At 35.3% G+C, this 18,853-nt stretch overlaps 2 protein-coding genes across 4 annotated transcripts in view; one reads left to right on the forward strand and one right to left on the reverse strand.

Moving 5' to 3' along the window:
• matn4 (matrilin 4) overlaps positions 1-5,098 on the reverse strand; it is a 32,256-nt gene extending 27,158 nt beyond the window's left edge. Inside the window, exon 1 of one of the 3 annotated variants that reach the window (XM_077197835.1) lies at positions 4,539-5,098. The gene's annotated coding sequence lies outside the window, so the exon portion shown is untranslated. The remainder of the gene's footprint in view (positions 1-4,538) is intronic. The other 2 variants (XM_077197836.1, XM_077197837.1) reach the window with 2 other exon arrangements.
• rbpjl (recombination signal binding protein for immunoglobulin kappa J region-like) lies at positions 2,275-17,401 on the forward strand. Its single transcript, XM_077197840.1, has 12 exons — positions 2,275-2,454; positions 4,474-4,543; positions 6,329-6,463; positions 7,207-7,277; positions 7,353-7,468; positions 8,462-8,636; positions 9,384-9,521; positions 11,180-11,292; positions 13,618-13,758; positions 13,848-14,003; positions 14,282-14,385; positions 16,874-17,401. The coding sequence occupies exons 1-12, from the start codon at positions 2,421-2,423 to the stop codon at positions 17,145-17,147; spliced, it is 1,527 nt and encodes a 508-aa protein (XP_077053955.1). The 5' UTR covers positions 2,275-2,420; the 3' UTR covers positions 17,148-17,401.
• Positions 17,402-18,853: the final 1,452 nt, after the last annotated feature.

Genomic DNA, 18,853 nt, shown 5'->3' on the forward strand with positions numbered 1-18,853 from the left:
TACTGTCTCTGAACCCAGCAGATAAAACAGCCAGACAGATTACTGCTGTGCTTCATTCCTATCTATTCAATTAAAAACAGGATTTTCAGCAGTACAATTTGCAGAGTTGAAGCTGATATGCTTACAGAAAGATTTAATACAAAATTTTAAATTCTGTATTTATTTACCTATTCCACTCCACAAAACTTTTGTCCATATAGTGCACATTGTATGGACAACTTTTATGGTACTTTTGTGACAAAAGTACCATAAAAGTTGTCCATACGATGTGCACTATATTGCAAATTTATTTGTAATTTTTGAAGTCTTTTTCAAAGTATGAAAGCTTTATGCGAAGAATAGACACTAAGCTATTATTTGCTAATAATCTTTGCCATAGTTCTCAAATGCCATTTTTAAGGCCATACACAACTGTTCAAAAGTTTGGGGTAAGTAAGCTTTTTTTGGTTACACTTTATTTTACAGTATGTGTACTTACAGTGTAGTTACCGTACTGGTAATATAATATAATATAACATGGGTTAAGGTTAGGTTTAGGGATAGGTTCAGGGTTAGTACCTAGTTATTACCCAATTATTGTAATTACTATAAGTACATAGTATGTACATGCGGAACAGGACTGTAAAATAAAGAGTTACCCTTTTTTAAATACTTTTTTTAGCAAGGACACTTTAAACTGATAAAACATTTATATTGTTACAAAAGAAAGACGTTCTATTCATTAAAGATTCCTGTAAAATATATCACATTTTCCACAAAAATATTAAGAGGCACAACTGATTTCAACATTAAAAACATTTTTTTAAAGATTCTTGAGCTGCAACTCAGCATATTAGATTTATTTCTGAAAGTCATGTGACACTGAAGACTAGAGTAATGATGCTGAAAATTCAGTTTTGCCATCACAGGAATAAATTACATTGTAAAATATATTCAAATAGAAAACACATATTTAAGTTTATAATAACTTTTCACAATATTACCGTTTTACTCTATTTTTAATTAAAAGAAATGCAGCCTTGGTGAGGATAAGAGACTTCTTTCAAAAACCTTCTAAAATTACCGACATCAAACATTTGAACAGTGTCTGTCACGCTTCAGATGTGAATGCTCTCATTTGTTAACATTGGTGCTAGAAAAATATACACTGCTTCTACAGATTACACATTCAAACATGCCACGTTGACATCAAACATGCATCTTCATGGTAATTTTTGTTTAATCTAGAAGATAAAATCATACAGTTTTGAAATATCGTGTGCGAGCAAATAATGACAGAATTTTCCTTTTAGGGTGAATTTACTACTTTCAAAAAGACAAAGAAAGGAAAAGATATTGCACATGCATCTCTATATACAGCTCTCAGCATGAAATAGAGTGACCTCTATGACCAGTGCTGGTTTGTGGTTTCTCAAAGCTTTGATAAAGACTCTGCACATAACTGTCGGTTTCAGTGGCATCCAGGTAAACGGCAGACTTCAGTCCCCTGTGTGCTAATACAATGAAGCCTTCTGTGCTATATGTGTACATTAGGCTTTGAGTGTGTGCGTACAAGCTGCGGAGACCCTTAACTCAGCTTTCATTATTTCAGCACTGTATGGTCATACACATCATGCTGGCAGAGAGCCAATAAATTCAGAAGATTACAGTGGTTATTTAATGTTTACAGAGAATATAGCAACATGACTGGCTTTTGGATGGCAGCCCACGTCATCTTTAACAGTACATTAAGCTCAACATAGCAGACATATAAAGAGGTGCTGTTATTCCAGTCCATTTGTATGTACTGATTTAAAATTTTGCCTTTGCAATTGTTTCCATTAAACTGGCTTTGAAGAACATGCAGGACCTTGTAAAAGGGGTTTGCTCTTTTAATGAACACGTACCCCCCAAATTTAAAAATATTAGGCCCTGCATCTGGCATTAATGCCAATTCCATGTGACTACCAAGTTGTGTAAAATCACTTATCCTTTTCAATATGATTCCTGTTTGCTTCTTGGTAGTAACTGAAAAGCCAGATGGTTTGGTGTCCATGCTTTCTCTCCACAACATAATCAGCAATAAATGTCACCCACATTTATTTCTATTTGGACTTTACGGCTCATTCCATGTTCACTTATATCAGTAACTGCTTGCCACGTGGAGGGAGGCGTGAGAATTCAGCACCTGAGTAAAGGTGACTATCTCTGAAAGCAAACATGTTCATAGATTTACAAGTACTCCTATAAGGCTGATAACACAGTTATTGGAATTGGAGATGGAGAAGTCTTCTTACAACAGAGCTCTGGCAGTTACACTGTTGTCACATTGCGAAAGGAGAGAATAAATTAAAACCAGGTAGGATGAACAACAGTGGAGAGTCTGGCACAGTAGAGGACTTTATGAAGATTTCAAAACAGCTGTTGTACACCTGAGCGTCATGCAGGACCAAAGGAAAGGAGACAGAGAAACAGGTCAGTGTGGGAAAGCATTAAGCAAATGAAATAAAATTTAAAAAATTAAATTTATATTATTTAATATTTATTGTGTTATATTTTTATTAAAAAATTAAATGATTAAAAATAAATAAAACATTAAAAAAAGAAACATGCTTGTTAACAATGGTGGGCATTCATTTAAGAAAAATAAATTGTATTTTAAACTTTCTTAAACTTAATGGTACCAAAAATATGCTTTATATTCCTTAAGCAAAGTATAAGTTTTTGACTCTGGTGTGAAATATGATCCTATCACTAGGTTTCCGTTTCAGCAAACTCTGAGCATTAAAACTTAGAAGAGAAAAAAAAAAGTCTTTAGAGATTGACAGTGCCTCCCAACATAGTAACATAGAGGAGTGAGAAAAGGTGACTGGCAGTAAAAAAAAAGAAGAGTGATAGCACATTTCTTTCAGTGTGCTGAGTATATCTTTGGAAGACTGTTCAAGCTTCCCAGATCCCAGCTCTAGTCCAAAGGGATCTCCATGGGTTAAAGCCTCACAGTGTAAACATTTCTCTCAGACAGACCAAAGAAAAACCCAGTGTGAGGCACTGAGAGAGAAGACAGGAGCATTAGAGGAAGAGGGCAAATGGAGGAAAATGACAAGCGTGGTTTCTTTGGCAGCAGATTGACGGACAGCTTCACAGTTAGATTAACTAACAGCAGCTTCTTGTTAAAGCAGGATTGAAAGCAGATGTGACGCTTACTAATAAAACGGTTTCGCCTCCAGCCAACCACTGCGCACCTAAAGCATGTACTGGTGTCCCAAAACCAAGGGAGCTGCCTATCTAGACAGCATTGTGGAAATGCTGTTTAGCTTGGCGGCACACTAGGTTTTTAAACACGGCCAGTCTGTTACATGCTGATCTATATTTAGATCTTGGCTGTGTTCAGAATGGAGTACTTAATGCATGGCTACTGTTTACGGTCACAGTTGCTTTAATATTATGTTAAACAGAATAAAATATGCAAGAATAAAAGTTTCAAACGTTAGTAAACTGCATTGTCATATAACCTAATGATGTTGCATGTTTAATTCAACGATTGGGCTATCAACGGGCTATCAATCAATCAATCAATCATTAAATAAATGTTGCAATTTATATTCAACTTTGTCTAGATTACAAATAATGGGTTGAAAATTACAGTTAACAGCTTTGACAGAAATAACTCTTGCAGACTCTTAACTTTGAAAGAAATAACTACTCTCCTGCAGAGACATAGCCTACTTGGAAATCGTAGGTCAATTTGAGACCATTGCATTGTGGGAAACAGTAGGCTATTCCACAGTTCGCTTAGTTTTATATTGCACACTATCATATTTAATGGATACAGAACAATTACATAGGCTACACAGCATAGGACTACATTCTGCAGATATAGTATGAATAGTATGTTAATATGCTATTTTAAACAAATGCACTTTTCGCAGGTATAAAAGGAGCACGAGATGCGACCATAACAATACTATTATCTTGAAAATGGGTCACATAACATTTAAGAATGCGCATAGATTTTATATATATTCAACAAATCGAGTATATTTTTTAAATATCGCCACAATTTTTTTATTTATTTCCAAGTAGGCTAGCCTATGTCATCATTCTCAAGACTTACATAAAAACATACTTATTTGAGATCAATTGAAATTATATATGTGAACGTTGATGTATTTAAATGCAGTATTTTATTATCATTATTTAGCCTTATTGATTAAAAAAAATATTTCCCAAATTAATTGCAGAAGACGTTTAGCCTGAAAGCCCCGTTTAAAAAAAAATAGCACGGAAATATTGCTCATCTAAGCACATTTACCATGTTGCACACATTACATATGTTTAACCATTTCACAACTGCAATAAGTAATAAATATTTTTTAGAAGGTCAGTCTTCATGTCATTAAACAAACAGTTTCAGTAGTTTTGCTTAATTTACAACTCAATAAAACTAGTAGCAAAAACACAAGAAACAAAGATGTTTTCCTCTTAATTCTCCAGGGTTGGCCATCGTGGACTCTACTGAAGCCTCTCACCTGTACACATCAGGCGCGTGCTTCACTCACCTCAGGTAATCACACAGATACAAACTCTCCTGTAGAAGTGTGCAACGGTATCCAAAAATACGACAAAAACGACGCTGAAGTGGTTCAGGGAGCCTATTAAAAGTGTCAAGCCGTTCCTTAAGGTGAGTAGTAACCTCTCCAGGCGATTATTCTGGGATGGAGTGAACAGTCACAGGACATTGGTCAGGTATTAAATCTGCAGAGCACGTTTGAAATGTAGATCCCACCCCCGTCCGAAATGGGAAGAGCAGGCAGGATTTCTTTGGGGGGTTGCTTGCTGCAGGAGTGAGAACATTAGCTTTCTTTTAGTGAGCCTTCAGAAATTCCTTGCGGTTCTGCTTTAGTCCACGATTGATGCACGAGCTCTTGAAGTGCCATTTGTGAACACAGAGCTGACTTTATCAGTTTGAATTTCATTTATGATGATACTATTTTGTCAGGCTTTCTACGAAATATTAATAGTGCCTGTATTCTGGTAATCGACCAATTATAACGTTTAAGATCTTAGAGTGCAGTTTATACGAAAGGAAAGTCAAGTGTGTTTTAGATAGGCCTACTGTAATTGGTCGTTTAAAGTGATACAGTAGTTCACCCAAAAATGAAAATTCTCAAGTTGTTCCAAGCCTGTATTAATTTCTTTTTTTTTTGTGCTGAACACAAAATATTGTAGAATTTTGTAGAATGTTGGTAACCAAACAGTTTCTGGTCCCCATTGACTTTCATAGTTTTTTGCTCTCTTTTCTGTGGAAATCAGTGGTTACTTACCAACATTCTTCGAAATATCAGCCGAGTACAGGGATCCAATTTGACTTCCATCCTAATGTGCTTAAAGTAGGAAGTAACATTACTGCCTTTGACCCCAAATCCTCTTGGGAATTCCTCAAATAAAAACCCAGGCAGACAGACTGAAACATTCTAACTCTGCTGGGAAATACCACATTTATATCATTGGACTCCTAGGAATTAAGACTCCCAGAAAAATATGCACTGTTAAATACTGAACAAAATTAGGGCAAGAGATTACCATAATATTAATTAAATAAACCATTTCAGATAGTGTAATAATAAAACAAAAAGAGAAATGAATAACTAGATCATGTGAAACAATTGATCAAAGTTTTGTTAATTAAGTGTTATGAGCCTCATCGTTTTTCATTAGAAACGTACATGGAGAGCAAAGAGCTTAATAGTCCACCTGAAAAATGAAAAACATGTCATTTACTCATACGTAATTCCAATACCATAATACTTTTTTATTCCTCTGTGGAACATGAAAGATGCTTTCTTAACGTTTTAATAAAACAAGCATTATAAAAATCTTCTTCTGTGCTTAAAATGATTTAAAAGGGACACTGGGATAAAAGGATTTATACAGTATATCCCCAAATATGTGTATACAATTTTCTAGCTAAAACAATGTTCTTTTTCAAAAATGATGGGAAAGTGCCATTCTCTGTTCTCTTATTGTCTCTGCATCAGTCTACACATCAAGCCCACTATTTATTTCAGTATGTATATCTTTCAGTAAAACTCTATAATATCTATTACTGAATCATACAGACTGCTTGTTGCTGTGGTGAATGTCAGAAAGCTCAACAAAACTAACCACAAACGTCAAGGACAGCCAAAAAGGCTGTTATTGCCCCAATTTTTTTCAATACATTAATTTTAATGTTCAAATTGTGTCACAATATAAATGAATATTCCATGATAGGATATTTGAGAAAAGTACAGATAGTTTACTTTGCAGAGGATGCCAGTTTAAAATAAATATTTTTGTGCATCACTAGGGAGGAACAAAATTTCTCCTTGTTGCAAAAGGTAACCAGAGATTCAGTGAGGCAATACCTTCAATTCAGACCTGACCAATCAGTGATCATCTTGCATGCCAAAGTTGCTCAGAAGTCTTATGGGAATGAGAAAAGGTAAAAATTATTTACATCTGTGCATATACATGTTAAAAAAGTGAAATATACATGCACACACACACACGTTTTCATGTTTTTTGGGGTCTTTCTATAAACCTAATGATTTTTATACTGTACAAACTGTATATTCTATCCCCCTAGACTAACCCTACCCCTAAACGTACCCATCACAGAAAACTTTCTGCATTTTTAAAAAACATCACTTAGTATGATTTATAAGCTGTTTTCCTCATGGGGACCAAAAAATGTCCCCACAAGGACAAGGATTTTAGATATTACCATCTTTGTGGGGACATCTTGTCTACATTATGTAGGGTTTACCAGGACACACACACACACACACACACACACACACACACACACACACACACACACACACACACACTATGTACTGAAAATCAGCTGGTTTAGCTTTTGGGAAAATGTCTAAACCAAATCTTTGCTGGAGAAATCACATCGTACCAGCATAAACTGTTTTTTTTTTGGAACATGGATGCTGGTTTGTTCCTGGTTCAAGATGGTCTACCAGTTCTGTCTAGCTTGATAAAGATTGACTAACCAGCTTGGAAGAGATTATGCCTAGCTAGAAACCATCTACCATGTTACAAATGGTTGTTTTAGCCATATTTCCACCAGGTTCTTTTATCACTCACAGAAACATCATTTACAGAGAGTAAGACTATTGCACACCTCTTTCTTCATGTCTCATTCCAAAAAAAATAGTTTGTGTGTTTCCATAGGTTCTTCTGTCCCCCTCCTTGTGTGTACCTCACTGGACACGGATGGAAACTCAGACAGGAGAAGCTTAAAGGTCAGTGGCTTGTGAGAGCATCTTCATTCTTACCATTGTAATTCACTCTAATTTTTCCCATTCATATTCACTCAGCATCAGGTCTAGGTGAGTCCAGTTGTCAGCTTTTCGGGTACATGGGTCTGGACAGTTCCACTGATCCACGGACAGACAGTTTCAAGCTGAGCTTCGAGGAACAGACAGACAAGAGGGTGAGACATTGCCAAAACACAGCGATCAAAGAGGAGAGAGTCTGTCAGGCTTATGAGAGAACACGACTCCTGTGTGTACAGAGAGATTTGGAGCTGGAATCATATGTTTATTCTACCTGGATTACAACTAGGTTTATGTAAGGAGGGCAGTTGGATGAAACAAGAATATGGGCTTGATCTTTTAGTCGCTTTATTCCTGCCCTGAGGAAATAATAATCATAAACAATATCTCTTTAATATCTCTCCAAAAGCAGCAATGAGATTAAATGGTTATTTGAGTTCTCAGATTTGTATTCTGTGGAAAACCCCCACGTGCCTCCTCTTAAGAAGAGATCTGAAAAATGTCTCAAACTGTGTTCAGATTTGCCCAAAAATCAAAGTCTGCTACCAAAAGTCAGAGATCTAAATATGAACTGACATTTTACAGTATTTCTTCTAAGACTGTATATACATCTGACAGTTACACTACTGTTCAAAAGTTTGGGGTCATTAAGAAATTATTACTTTTATCCAGCATGGATGCAATAATTTGTTCAGTAAAGACTGAAGTTAGCAAAGATGTATAATGTTACAAAAGATTTATTTTTATAATAAATGCTGTTTTCTTGATTTTTCTATTCCGCAAAGAATTCTGGGGTGAAATGAATGACATTTTCCACAGAAATGTTAAGCAGTTTCAGCATAGATAAGAAGAAGAAATGTTTCTTGAGCAACACATTTGCATATTAGAATGATTTCTGAAGAATCATGTGACACTGAAGACTGGAATAATGATGCTAAAAATTCAGCTTTGCATTACAGGAATCAATTACATTTAAAAACGAAAGTTTTAATTATAATATTTCACAATATTACAGTTTTACTAAATTTTTTATTAAATAAATGCATCCTCGATGAGCATAAGAGACTTCTTTTACTTTCGAGCCCAAGCTTTTGAACTTTTGTAAACGTTAACAACTGACTCATTTGTGTCTACTCAATTCTATCTTTCAGATGTTTGCCTGCGCTAAAACCTTGTATATCTCAGATACTGACAAACGAAAGCACTTTCGCCTGCTTCTACACCTGTTTCACAGCGGAGGGCAAGAAATCGGCACATTTAACAGCAGACTCATTAAAGTCATCTCCAAACCATCACAGAAGAGACAGTCCATGAAGAATGCTGACCGTGAGTCTGTGCATGTGTGTGCAATTCTGAAAGTCTAGATTTAATTTGATGCAAGCAATTGACATTCAGTCCACTGCATTTCAGTTTTACAGTTTTAAGGTTATAAGTCATGACTAATTTTCACAGCCCACAGTTTCCCATGTTTTTTCCCAAAATTATTATTATTATTTTTAGTTTTGTTAACTTAACAGTTGACATTACAATACAAAATCCCTCATTGGGATCAAATCAAATATGACGCCTACACTGACTAGGGGCCGTTACATAAAAGGGTCATCCGGAGTAGAAACCGAACCCCTGTAAGTTTGTGTTGCTGTGTCTTTATGTATGAGAAGTGAGGTCAAGTCGCTAAAGAGTGTCACCCAGCAGCCATTGCCACAGAAGTCAGACATTTGACCTCTAACCTTTTGATCCTAAAGCACACACTAAGAGGGCAGCTGCTGTTGACATTGACTATTGGATCCACAGAGAGGTTCTGCGGGGAAGAAAGAGGCGCTTGACATCTGAGAGCAGCAGTCAAGTGACGTTGAATTCCTCACCGTCTTGTGGGAGAGACAGACAATGAGACAAAGTTCTAGAAAAAGAACAGACTGGCATTAGTCAAAGTATATCAGTCATTTGTGTTTGCTTTCTTCTTGTCAGTATGAATGTGTCTGCATATATGTCAGTGAGTGTTTAAATATTATGGTGTTTCTTTTGTTTGCCCATAGTTTTAGTTTTTGTAAAAATGTGTGTTTGTTTCTGCAGTGTGTATTCCCTCAGGCTCAAAAGTGTCGTTGTTTAACCGCTTGCGGTCACAGACGGTCAGTACACGTTACCTGGCGGTGGAAGACGGGGCTTTTGTCGCCAGCGCGAGACAATGGACGGCATTCACTGTCACTTTAGGTTTGTGATGTAATGCTTTTTTCTTTTTTTAATGATGTAAAACTATAATTTATGAGCTTTTCACACAGGAAATTGCTAACACAGGGTTCATATTTCACACTGGTTAGTAATGAATCTTGTCAAGATTTCACACTACATGTTTGTGAACCCTGGGTTAATGTTCTTTTACATCCTCCTGAGAGCCAGCAATGGAGTTTTTTCCTCTGTAGAGGACATTATATTTAACAAATGTCTTTGAGACCATATGAGCAGGTTTTAAGTCTGGATGTCTTGTAAAGAGCACATTGACTGAATGACTCAAATCAGCACTCTTATGGGAATATGATCATATTTTGTAATTATAATCATGTAATTATCTGACTAATTTTCATATTGTTTGTCGTAACTTAACATATCAAGACAACTTTATTAGGGTTTGAAATCAGAATATGACTTTCTGTTATTAGACATGCATCAGTTTCATACATGTCCACTGTAAACGACACCAGGACTAACAGCATGCTTATCTGGCATTTTAGCGTTATTAAGTTATTACTCTCATTTTTATAGCTACTTCTTTATTTCTTTACATGTTGCCCAAATGAACACCATTGTATATAATGGGGAAACCTATTTTTGGCCATGTTTACACACATATTGTGTAAAGTAAAATAGTTTATCAAATAATTTTCTAATATCTTTCATACCATAGTTGAGAATCTTTGTAAAAGTCTTTGTGCATAGTTTGGATGCATACAAAATGGAAAATACAAACAGTTTCTAAACATATTTTTCCAACATTATTATTCTCATATTTTACAGAGGAAATATTATAGAAAAAAATTGCCTGGAACCCAAAATAGACTGGTATACTGAATATAAAAATGTAAAAAAACAACAACATTGTTTCGGTTATAGACTCTGGTTTTCATACTATTATTAACTGAGTCCTGGTGTCCTCTTCATATATGACATATAATTTCACATTATTTTTCGCCATTTGTTTCTTAAACTCAATGTAATACACTGTAATGATGTAAAAAAAACAACAACAAAAAAAACAGAAATTTACAACAACAACAAAATTCTATGGGTATGTAACATTCATATGTTTAACAACATTGGGACTCATTTAGTAATAATTGCATGCAAATTGGCGCAAATACTACACACCTAACAGTATTATTATAACAACTTACTCTGCACCTTCTAATGACATGGGAAACCCTTTATGCGGAAGTATTTCCTTTAGCCCGGGTTCACCCATGCGTACACACAGACCCACTGTATCTTTTTAGGACTAATTCACCGTTCACCACAGTAGCTAAATAAACACAAGAAACCCAAACAAGTCTAGAAACAACTGGCCAAAGCTCCATGCTGGACGTCCAACGTGAAAGAGTAAGTAAACTCTTACAAACGCTTTATGCCTAGCCGCATTTGAGAGTAAAATCAGTTTTCCAGTATATGACACTTCACCCAAAGAATAGAAATTATAAAAGCTTCAATTGTAAATGTCAGCAACATGTGTTCAGCAGCTGGTATAAATGTAGCATAAATGGGTTTAACCCCTATACAGCGCCCAAGGCCAAATCCTGGTCTGAGTAAAGTCTAATTTTCTCTCTCGCCCCCTACAGCGCTATACCCTAATACTCACTCTGCTTCAACTCTGTTCGTAGTGGAGGTGATGCAAGCGGTTCATAGTGAATACGCCATGTGTGACAGCTACATCTGTTATGGCTGTGTGGTTCAGCTGGTATGCACTGACTCAGGAGTGGCGCTGCCACCAATGGTATGCAAGTATAAAATGTTTTTCTTTCCATTACAAGTCAAGTCACCTTTATTTATGTAGCACTTTATAAAAAAAGCAATGCTAAACAAGAAAATTATGAATGCAAACAAAATTCCATTCTATTGTAATGCAGCTCTAAAAAAGACAATAGTATCATTATTCAGCTCAAGTCAGTTCAGTGTTGATTCAGGTCAGTTCAATAACTGTTAAAGTAATCAATAATGAAATAAGTTTAATAAAGGCTATAAGCAGCTCTATAGAAGGCAATAGTGTTGTGATTCAATATGGTTCAATAACAGTTGATTCAGCTATAAAGCAGCTCTGCAGAAAACACTGGTGTTCTCTTCCAGCTCAATTCAGTTCAAGTTTGGATCTCAATAGTGTCATTTCAATCTAATGAATAATTTACTGAATATTAAGTGCAAAAACCTTTTAGCATTATGGCTACAAGTATTGTACAGGTCAGAAAATATAAAAATCTAGGTAATTTTACAATTCTGTTATGTGCTACAGAAATTACACATATCTGATTAGATATTTTAATCAGTTTCCCGGTGTTTCTTTTTCTCTAACAAAATCTTACTGGAATGTACTTGGTGCTCTAATGCATGCTAACAAAGTATAAATAAAACCATGCATGTTTTTTATTTTAAAACCCTTTTTGGATTGAATCTGAATGTTCTGTGTATTTTTAATCTTTATTTTTTTCTCTGAAGTCTGTTCTTTACAAATTTCCATCCATGTGGTGTTTTTTGGAAGCTGGTCTGCTACCAACCTGCGCCACAATTTGCTGATAAAGCACTTGATCAAAATGCCAAGGACAACGTTTAAATACCACATTTAGCAGACTAGCAAACAGAATAGACCTTCACAATGTTGTTTTAGTTGTTTGAAATTGCTGACTGGTTTGTTTTGGTTTGCAAGGGTGTATTTGAAGCCCTCGTGCAGCAGGAGTTTTGATCCCCAAGCTGCAGTTTTGGAGGAGTGTGAACAGTCAGGCATATTGTGCAGCACACAGGTGTTGCGGGGGCCAGTCAAATGAGACCAGGTGCAGTGGTGCATGATAGAAGCGATGAATCTTTTTTTTTTTTTTTTAGGTCTGCTCATATCAGATTTCTGAGAACGAAAATGAAGAGGAGTTTATACAATTATACTCTTAAAAATAAAGGTTTCAATCACAATGATGCCATAGGAGAACCATTTTCAGTTCCCCATGAACCTTTCAGTGAACAGGCCAAAAGGCTCACCTTATCAAAAAATACAGTAAAAACAGTAATATTGTGAAATATTTTTTACAATTTAAAATAACTGTTTTCTGTTTTAATATAATGAGAAATCTAATTTATTCTTGTGATGCAAAGCTGAATTTTCAGCATCATTACTCCAGTCTTCAGTGTCACATGATCCTTCAGAAATCATTCTAATATGCTGATGTAGTGTTTAAGAAATATTTCTTATTATCAGTGTTGAAAACAGTTGTGTTGCTTAATTTTTTGTGGTTGTTGTGGAAATCATGATAAATACCATTCAAATGTTTAAAATATACTACTGTTAAAAAAAATAATACTATTATTTAACAAGGACACATTAAATATATATATATATATCTGATTTCAAATCAATGCTGTTCTTTTGAACTTTCTATACATCAAAGAATCCAGAAGAAAATGTATCATGGTTTCCACAAAAATATTAAGCAGCAAAAATGTTTTTCAGTTTTCAAAAAATAAGAACCATTATTTATAATTGAGCACTGATAATAATTGATAATTGAGCAGCAAATCAGTATATTAGAATGATTTCTGAAGAATCATGTGACACTGACTGAAGACTGGAGTAATGATGCTGAAATTTCAGATTTGAATCACACAAATAAATTAGATTTTAAATTATTTAAAAAAAGAAAACAGTTATTTTAAATTGCAATAATATTTCACAATATTACTGTTTTTTGCTGTATTTTTGATTAAATAAAAACGGCCTTGTTAAGCCAAAAAATCTCATTAAAAATGGAAGTAAAATCTCATTATTTTTCTTTACAGAATAATTGCTTTTTAACAAAACTATATAAACGTTTCTTAAGAGAACTACCATGATCTCTTATGATTAAATGCTTCTGTACAAGCCATAAATATACGATTTCAATTTCTTTGAAAATAGAAAATGTTAATTTTTTTAAAAGAATTTAAAAAGAAAAATCTAAAACTTTCAGAAGCAAGATCGAGAAAAGGTTGAGGATCACTGTTTGTCTATTAAAGTCATGTCAAATGTAGGAAAAAAGTCAGCTGTGTGAATAGCTACTGATGCGCTTTTCTTTCTTTGTAGGTAATACGTAAGGTGAACAAGCAGCATGCGTGTCTAGACGTGGATGAGCCCGTGTCTCAGCTTCATAAATGTGCTTTCCAGTTCAGAGACAGCAACCACATGTACCTCTGCCTGTCCAATGAGAAAATCATACAGTTCCAGGTAAACACAGGCAAAGACATTTAATTAAAAGAATAGTTCACCCACAATGAAAATGCATTTACTTACCCTCATGTGATCCAAACTTGTAGGCCTCTCCGTGTCCCAAGGAAAGTAATAAGGTGTTATTGAACGATGGATCCTGTTGGACCATCATTGGAACAGAGGTGGTTGAATACACCTTCAGTGAGAGTCTAGCTAGTCACCTGACCACCACCAGCCCTGTGCCTGTGATCAACGGACTAGAGGTCAGAAATCAAGCACTCAATGATGTTTCTTCATTACACCTCTTCAAATCAATTTTAAAAATAATTCAAGAGAAATCGAATGCTACACTCTTGTGTTATATAAAACTCTAGGGTTGTTGAACCATTTATGCCAAAAAGGTTCTATAGCAGGATCAAATGTTTACGAGTTCTTTCTAAGTGTAATTTAATATCAAACTGTAAATATGAGCTGTACATTCAAGACAATATGGTTTCTTACCTAAATAACACTAACATTGTTCATGGTTTTTGTGATTTAGCTAAATGGAGGGGGACATGTGGCCATGTTGGAGCTTCACGGAGAGAACTTCAGTCCACACTTAAAGGTCTGGTTCGGTGACATGGAGGCAGAGACCATGTTCAGGTTAGAGTTTATCATAAATAGCTGGATTAAAGGTAGGGTAGGCAGAGAGGCTAGCAATAGTGAGCTAGCTTTTAAAGCATATGATTTTTATAAGTCTACACTAACATTGCCTAACATGAACCAACCATGAGCAATACATTTGTTACTGTATTTGTTAATCTTTGTTAATAAAAAATACAGTTGTTCATGTTACTTAACAGTGCATTAACTAATGTTAATACACAGCTCTGTTGAATACTGGATTCTGATTGGTCAATCGCGCCATCCAGCTGTATGTTATTCCTGATAACAACCGCTGAAAACAGAGAACACATGTTATTAAAACTCAGTCATATTAATATTTTGCGTGTCATCCAGTAACGCAGCTGCTGCCATTTTGCGACTATTGTTTTGTACACTGTTGAATTAGATACAAACAGGTACGATTTGAAACAGTTTAATCTGAAATCAATATCTTATCCCCATAACTACTTATGTAGTGAAATGCCGTGAAATAAGTGGTATGACTACCGGATCCCTTAAATGTCTGTCTATTTTGAACTTGCCGCGCTGCAACTGCTTTATCTGCGGAAGCTTTGCGATTATAGAGCTAATAAAATACTTCGACTCAGATCATTATTTTGTGTCTAATTATTTACTTATGTGGCAAGTAGCCGTGTAATAAGCGGGATAATGTACATCCAGCTGGTTGTTATCTCAGAATAAACCCCTTCAGGCTAATGCAAGTCTCCTCTGCTCATCAACCTGTCAGCGTTTATTCTGAGATAACAACCAGCTAGATATATACATTATCCCTCACTTTAAAAAATACAACTTTTAATTTTAATAATGTATTAGTAAATGTTGAAATTAACATTAATAAAGATTAGTAAATGCTCTAGAAGTTGCAGTTCATTATTAGTTCAGTTCATTATTAGTTTATGTTAACTAATGAAACTTTACCATTACTCCTCAAAACTGTTCAAACAGTACATAAAAACAGGAAAACTGATTTTAGAATACGACATGTTTTGTGAATGTGCTACCCTTTTCAGTTTATGACCTCATGTTCTTATAAACCACAGAAGGTCCTGTGTAACACAAGATTCGGGTCTGAAGTGTTCCTCTACAAAGCACAGATCTCATCATTTATCATAAAGCAGAAATGTCACAAGGACGGATTGGAAGGAAGTTAAACACACTGAAATGCAGGATGTTACAGATTGTGGTTGATTTTTCTTATATTGTGCTACTTGGAGGCTAGTTACTGTACCAAAACAGTATAAACCACTTGAGGCCATGATTACAGTGAGTTTATCACAATAAAGGGGTATATAAGTGCTTAAAACATGGTATAGAGTTTAAAACACTGCCCATAGTGGCTTATTGCTGTATAACTCAATGCAACAGCAAAGTGATTAAGACAACAGTTTTCAATAAACAATTTATAGTAATTATCTCAGTATTCACTAAATATTGCAGGTCATTGGCTGAACTCTTCAAGGCAAGGCACCACATTTGTACAAGATAATTGATTTGCAATGCAAGCTTTCTTAAATTTTATGTTTAAATATGTAAATGAGGCATTGTCTAATTAAATCTGCACTAATCTGCATGCATTTCCAGAGCAGAAATCTGAACATTGGATGAAGCTATGTTCAAACAGATCGTTTATTTTTCTTGACATTTTATAGTTAAATGTTTTTATTATCAAAAAATAAGTAAATAAATAAAGTGCTACTGAAGTGGAGATTTCTGACTCAGTGCATGATGAGCCAATGGTTTTGCACTTTTTAAAAAAGCATGCCACATTAGTACTGAAATAAACTGATGTGCAGATACAAGCATGCTCATCCAATCATGAACTATTTTAGAATCATTATCTATTTTATACATTGAAATTAGTCACTATGTAGTAAATAATACAGCACAGGGGCATAAACTAACTTCCTACTCATACTAAACTTTTCCCTGTGCAATAATTTTAGTTTGTTGTGTCCACCTTGCCAAGGCTCCAGGGATGCCGTGGTGTGACATTCCTGTCTCAGCAGGCTGGAGGGGAATGATGGTCTCTCTCAGGTCCTTGTAGGGAGGTTCTTAGAGCTGTAGTCGAGTGTCAGGAAGGTCAGTGGGTGATCTGCAACTGAAATGACTGCAAATCAGTGAGGTGTAACTTCCTTCATCTGAAGTTCCTGGAGGAAAACATTTAATGCTTCAAAGTTTGACAGTGATTGCACTCAATATATATTGTTAATATTGTTAACTAAAACTACTAAAAACATTTTAATAATTAAGCTTAAATAAAATAAAATATAAATATTATTAAAAATTAGAAGTTGCATTGTAGTTAAACTGAAATAAGTTGAAGTTGAAGCACTAAAATTATTAACTTGAAATAAATAAAAACATAAAAAAATATTAAAACTATATATTTTTACAAAATGCACAATGGGAGATAAGGGTATTTAATCAAAGTAAACATGTAAATATGACACTTTGTCCATCTCAGGTCCTCTAGGTCTTTGTTGAGTGTCGTTCCTGATGTTTCTATATTGAGTGGCGAGTGGAGATGGATGAGACAACCAATCACAGTGCCCTTATCTCTGATCCGATTTGACGGGCTGATCTACAGGAGTTCATACTCGTTTACTTACACGCCAGAACACAGTGCCCCCTCTCAAGTAAACACTACAGCGGAGAGAACCGCAGACTCGGACTCGCTCATAGACACCATACACCAGGAGTTCACTCGGATGAACTTTCACCTATTTATGCAGAGCTGAGAACATACACACACCTTGAACCAAGGATTAATCCAGGCGAATATTTATGTATGTCCAGCCCTGCTTCAGACTCTACTCTCTTGTTAACACTAACAAGAAAAACTCTCCCAGCATGAAATCACATGGTGCTTTAGGGAGCTTACACACTAGAGACAGCTCTAATGGAGCGTTTGACATTATGAATGCACAAGATCCATGTATTGAGGCTGTGGAGAGAGCCGAGTCAGTCTGAAATAAAGTTGGAATACAATTCATTAGCTTCATGACATCTGTGAATTTCTCATCGGTCAATGGATGCTTATGTGTTGTAGCAATAGTTTAAATTCACTTTAGCAAACCTTTATGTTTTCTATGCCTTGACAGTAAAGACATTTATAATTTAACAAAAAATTTCAGTTTAAAATAAATGCCGTTCTTTTGAACTTTTTATTCATCAACAAACCTTTACAGTCACTTTTGATTAATGCATCCTTGCTAAGTAAAAGTATTAATTTCTTCTTCTTTTTTAAGTACTAACCCCAGACCTTGGAACGGTAGTGCATATGAATGTACAATTCGTCAAATATGAGATGTATGAAAGAATATAACAGAAATGATGTTCTTTTCATCGAGTAGTGCATCAGTGCAAGAGTCCAGCACTCTGTAAACTCACCTCCAGCACATCCCAAAGACTTTCAATTCATTTTAAGGTCTGGACTCAGAGTTGAAAATGATTCTTCATGCTCCCTCTTAACCATTCTTTCACAATTTGAGCCTGATGAATTTTGACATTGTCATCCTGGAATATGGTCATGATGAGTCTTCCTACATGGGTGTTTAAGAAATGAAAAGCTACACACTCCATCAATCAGGGTTAGAAGAACTGTTGCTAAACATATAACATGGTAGAAACACATTAACGACTGCAATGATCCAGTCATAGACTGCTTATTTAAATCCAAACAGCAACTTTTATTTTTCTTCCCGGGCAGTGCTTTTTAAAAATAACTTTTAAAATGGTTCCAAATATTGATCAATTTTACATTTGATTATACTTATTAATTTGTGACTGCGTACAGGGTTTTGGACCCCGACACTTTAAACTATAACAAACACCAGTACTACAATATTTTGATGAGTAATTAGATCAGAATTGCTCATACAGTATCTAAAAAACAATGATGCAGTTTTGTATTTAATGTTATTATGTCGTCTATGTCGACTTACCCTGCTGCTGATGTCTTTTACACAACGCAGCACATAACTTTACACAAAGCGTCTACTATACAGCATCACTACCACATCCAAGATCATCTTCAAAGGATGAAAGCTTAGAACATACTCTATAAATTGTGTTGAAAAGTGTGAAACTGTGTGTGCGCATATTTTTTAGGGGTCTTAGAGGTCTTTGGCTCGTTTCCTCCTAATTACTAAAGAAAATATGCGTGAGAGGGACCGGCACATCGGCACATCAGCTAATCTTTATCATGTGTCCACCATTGCCAACGGGCCCCTGGAATTTATTTTCACATCAATCCATTCCGCTCTGAGACAAGAGATATGAAGGGACCTATTCTTCTATCTGTATCCATTCTTCACACCTCTTATGTAACAGGACGGATAGTATTCAATACCATAAAAAGGAAATTTCTTTCAGCTTTTGCTTCCTGCTTGAAATTAAACTCTCTGAGTGGCTTAAACGTAAACTTCGGGCATGTGTACATGGC

The sequence above is a fragment of the Siphateles boraxobius genome, unplaced genomic scaffold (genome assembly GCF_051911475.1).
Source record: "Siphateles boraxobius isolate OS27281-9 unplaced genomic scaffold, OSU_SipBor_1 41, whole genome shotgun sequence".
In the NCBI taxonomy this organism is placed as follows: Eukaryota; Metazoa; Chordata; class Actinopteri; order Cypriniformes; family Leuciscidae; genus Siphateles; species Siphateles boraxobius.